Raw genomic sequence first — 5,037 nt, 5'->3', positions numbered from 1 at the left:
AGATTTAATAAGGACCAGGCCCGCCCATTGACCAGGCCCAATGGTGGTGAGAAGCCTCAGATTGGATAGTGATCCATTCAGTCTGGAAATTCCATACCTCAGTGCCATAGAAGTTCTAATGAATTTGGCTAGACACACTAGACCAAACATTTGTTTTGCCGTGAGTCTTCTGTCTAAATTTAGTTCATGATCAACCCAAAGGCACTGGAAAGGTTTAAAGGAAGGTTTGATTAAGTTTTAAAGTCTATTCTTCCTGCGTTGTTTACTTGGGTTTATTCTATACTGATCTAACCAAAGAAGGACCAGTTTGCTTTGGTTTAGTTTGATTTACTAATGCAGGATATTCATAAGATCAGATTATGGTATGGTCAATGAATAGGAACTATGTGTGGCTTGATCCCTTCCAAGGGTACGTAGGCAGCCTTCCTTAAGGCGCATCTACTACTACATCAAAGATCATCATATTTGAAGACAACGCAGCCTGTATTGCTCAACTCAAGGATGACTACACTAAGAGAGACCGGACGAAGCACATTTTGCCAAAGCTCTTATTCACTCATGAATTACAGAAGGACGGTCAGGTCAAAGTTCAACAGATCCGGTCAAGTGAGAATTCAGCCGACCTATTCACCAAATCATTGCCGACTTCAACGTTCCGGAAGCTCATTCATCAGATCGGGATGCGCGGACTTAAGGATCTACAGTGATGCTCAAATCAGGGGGAGTAATGCGTGTTGTACTCTTTTTCCTTCACCATGGTTTTGTCCCACTGGGTTTTCCTGGTAAGGTTTTAATGAGGCAACATTCCCCAGCGCATTATAGAGATCCCGGTTTAGTATCGGGCACGGTTATGTCTTCCAAGGGGGAGTGTTATAAACCATATGGATGGACTCCATAACCGGCCCATGGCCCATTAGGGTTTTACCTTATTCTCTGTATCCTGCTATTATCCTTGTATATATATCCCTTATACTATTAATGAAAGACACAGTTCACAACACTAGTTAAATTTTAGAAGTTTTGGTTTTTTTTTGTTTTTTTTTTTTTTTTTTCTTACATCCAAAATATTTCCTTAATTCAATTTTTTGGCAGTAGAAATCATTATTTTCTAAAGAAGATAATGTTTAATTTTTCAAAGTTTTAAATTCTATAGACAAAATACTACAACAATAAAATCTATACCTACAGCCAATAAATTTACAGTCATAGCTCTACAACAAAAAATGTAAAGTTACCGCTGAGGAGGAGTCTCCAACACAAGTTAATTGCACCTTAGTTTCTCTTGATCTTGACAACAATTTTCAAATATCTATATTACATCAAATATTGTTTAATGTTAACACCTTATAAGACGGCTTCTAGCAACGAATTACTTTGTGTGCTTATAAGGAGTCTGATTTTTTTTGTACAGGTTAAATGTTTTTTTTTTTTTTGATAAAACTACAGGTTAAATGTTGAGAACCCAATTTTTCATATTATACTTTTCAAAATCTGTAAAAAAAATCCATAAATTAGTTTTTGTTATATATTTTATACATGATAGCATTTCAACAAAACATCATTCTATTATGAATTAACATCATCTTGTGTAATGAATTAATAATTTTAAATTCATTGTTGAAAGTTGAAACTGATGAAAAAAAAACATAGTCACAAATCACAATCATGCTTTAATATTAGAGAACCCTCTGTCCCTGTCGAAAGGTTCATAGTCCAAGTATATACTGTATATATTTACAATGTAGTAATAAAATACTTGAATTAACAAAGACCCCATGTGTCTTAAAACACTTAGTTGTTAGAAAGACTTATTACAACTTAGCTGGCAAGGAGTTAATACAAATCACTTGTTTAAATTTGTCATTAAACAAAGAGATTCCAACTACTTTATTCAGCAGTCTTTGTCATCATCGAACTTGTCTTAGAAGTCTCTCATCCTCAATTTAAAGGTCTCACAAAGCCGTCTCTTTCGCAGAAACTATCTTTCTTCTTATTCTTTCTCAATTTCTCTCTCTCTCTCTCTTTCTCTTCTCTGTTTTTCTGATTAAAGAAGATGATGATAGATTCTGTTATGGAGCTTGTCAACAAGACTACTTCCAATTCTTTATTCATGTTCCTTTTCTGCAACTTCATCATCATTTTGATCCTCATGGGTAACTCTAAACCGGGTTCCCAAGACAAATCAAATCCCGGTTTGCAGAAACCCGTGATGTTTTCTGACTCGGTTCTCTCCTCTAAATCCGGTTTTGAGAATTCCATGATGATTTCTGAGTCGACTATCTCTTCCAAACCCGGTTTTAAGAAAACCTTGTTGACTTCTGAGTCGGCTCTCTCTTCCAAACCCGGTTCTAAGAAAACCTTGTTGAATTCCGAGCCGGCTCTCTCTTCCAAACCCGGTTTTGAGAACTTCGTGATGATTTCTGAGTCGACTATCTCATCCAAAACCGGTTTTGAGAAATCCTTGTTGAATTCTGAACCGGTTCTCTCTCCGAAACCCGGTTTTGGGAAATCAGGGTTGAAATCGAAGACGGTTCTCTTGTCCAAACCCGGTTTTGACAAATCTGTGTTGATCTCAAAGTCGTATCTCACATCTAAGCCCGGTTTACAAGAAACCGAGGTGATATTTAAGTCGAATGTCTCCTCCAAACCCGCCGGTTCTGAGCAATCGTTAACATCCAAATCCGGTTCAGATTTTACAGAGAATGATGAGAAAGGGAGATTGGAAGAGAATGAGAGCGAAATGGAGTGTGTGCTTCGTAGACGAGTCGAAGAATTTATTCGTAAAGTTAATACTCAATGGAAATCAGAAAACACTAAGAGTAATTATCTCTTAGACTAATAAAAGTTTTGTTTATACTTATGGAGTATTTATTAATTTATAGAGGTTTTACTGTAAGTCCATATTAATTACTATAAGTGAAGACATAATTGTAATTCTCTTCTCATGAATTAAATTTGGGTGACTTACACTTTGCCATACATTCTGTGAGTTTTGTATCAAAAGAGACACTTTTCAAGTTTTTCAAGTTTTTTCAACTGTACAACAATATTCAATACCACTTTGCCCCTGCACGTGGCATTACTCGTGAAGGATACTGATTGTATGGGAAATATTTAGTTGGCTTTACCTAGTTAGAGTGCATATATCTTTATTCATCCAAACATATTCACGTCACTTCTCTTTCCCTCATTCTTTTTTTTTTTTTTTTCCTTTCTCATTTTATTCTTATTATCATTTTAGTTACTTAATATGACATATATTATTTATTTTTATATATAATAAATTAAGATTTAATTTTCCCTACATTTTAAGATCCATTGTCGCTATATTAGAAGTGAATAATTATATTACATATTATCCATTTCTAATTGAACATTTGTTTATAACTAAATGGATATTCAAAGGTACTTGAACAAATATACTACACCAAAATTTATAACTACTGATTATCCAAACATATCTGTTAAACTCTGACCACATGGACGAATAAAGATAAGGTTTTTCGGTGTAATATACATCTGCCAAACTCTGATCGAGTGTTTGTTGTAACAACACCAATCACGTCGTGGTGTGTAAGTAACTTCGTTTAAATGAATAACACTAAACCCTAACTTCTACCTTATAAATCCAAACCGATATGCTATTTTAAAAAAATTTATAACACTAAACCCTAACTCCTACCTTATAAACCCAAACTAATATGTAAATTTGTTTAAATTTATAACACTAAACTCTAACTTCCTTCCCTAAAACCATCACCCATAAACCCTAAAACACTTAACTAAAACCTAAACACTAAACACTTAACCATTAACATAATCTATCCACATGGAAGTGACCATAAGAGTAGGGAAATATTCAGTCAAATTAACACTAAAATAGGACATAAAAAACTGTCCATATGAAACTTACGATGGGAGTAAGTTCCCAGTACCATTCTTGTTCTATGTGTTCGAAAAAAAAAAGAAAGTGATTGGTACCACTTGGTCTATGAAAATGACATTTACTTCGAACTTATTGTTGTCGTCCACAAAACCATGTACAAATGATATAATCTATACGAACAAATATTTGACCAAAATTTAAAATAACGATTATACAATTATTATCTTTCAAATACCAACACCATAATTCCTCTTTTATTCTCCTTCCCGTCGCTTATCTTTCTCTCATTCTCTTCTTCTTCTTTTTTTCTTTTTTTTCTTTTTTCTTTTTTTTCTTTTTTTCTTTTATTATCATTTTAGTTATTTAACATAACATATATTGTATACTTTTTATATAATAAATTAAGATTTATTTTTTCCTACATTTTAAGATCCATTTTTGCTATATTTTAAGTAAATAATTATATTACATATTATCCATTTTCGATTGAACATTTGTTTATTACTAAATGGATATTAAAAGGTACTTGAACAAACATACTATACCAATATTTATAACTACTGATCATCCAAACATATCCGCTAAACTCTGACCATATGGATGAATAAAGATAAACTCTGATCACAATTGAATATTAACCACCAAAGATAAATGATATCGCCGCCGTGACGTCTCGGTGGCCATGAGAGCATCGTTTTTTTCGTGAAGCCAAAAAAAATCAAATTCCCTAGATGAACTTGTGGATAATATGTTGTGGATGGTGAAATTGCATAACAAACATGATTAGTATGTTTTGCAGTTATTTTATGGGGATATTACAATTTTGCATTCATGTGGACGTGATATTATGGATGAGGTCTCGTGGTTGAATGTAAGGTAAAGAAAACATTACGCTTGAAAGGAAACGAGGCTAATGCAAAATATATATGTTCACGTTCATATGGATACTGGAAATGCAAAATTGATTCAAGATTAAAAACTAATTAATAAAAGACATTAACTTTCTCATATAAAAGAGATGGATAGAAGAAAAAACCTTACAAAATCAGACAAAAAGGAGTCTTACTATTACTACGTTTTGTAGTTCTTCAAAGCCCAAAACCAATGTTGGATGAGATAAGAACATTGGATTAAGAGAATTTTAGGACAAG

At 33.3% G+C, this 5,037-nt stretch overlaps 1 protein-coding gene across 1 annotated transcript; it reads left to right on the top strand.

Annotated features, from left to right (window-relative positions):
- The first annotated feature begins 1,987 nt into the window (after positions 1-1,987).
- Positions 1,988-2,864, top strand: LOC110226310. The gene has a single exon (XM_021017410.1). It carries the CDS (start codon positions 2,054-2,056, stop codon positions 2,837-2,839), a length of 786 nt encoding a protein of 261 aa, XP_020873069.1. The 5' UTR covers positions 1,988-2,053; the 3' UTR covers positions 2,840-2,864.
- Positions 2,865-5,037: the final 2,173 nt, after the last annotated feature.

Source organism: Arabidopsis lyrata (assembly GCF_000004255.2).
Source record: "Arabidopsis lyrata subsp. lyrata unplaced genomic scaffold ARALYscaffold_130, whole genome shotgun sequence".
NCBI lineage: Eukaryota > Viridiplantae > Streptophyta > Magnoliopsida > Brassicales > Brassicaceae > Arabidopsis > Arabidopsis lyrata.
The sequence above is the reverse complement of the archived record's forward strand: the minus strand, read 5'-3'. Positions and strand labels throughout refer to the sequence as shown.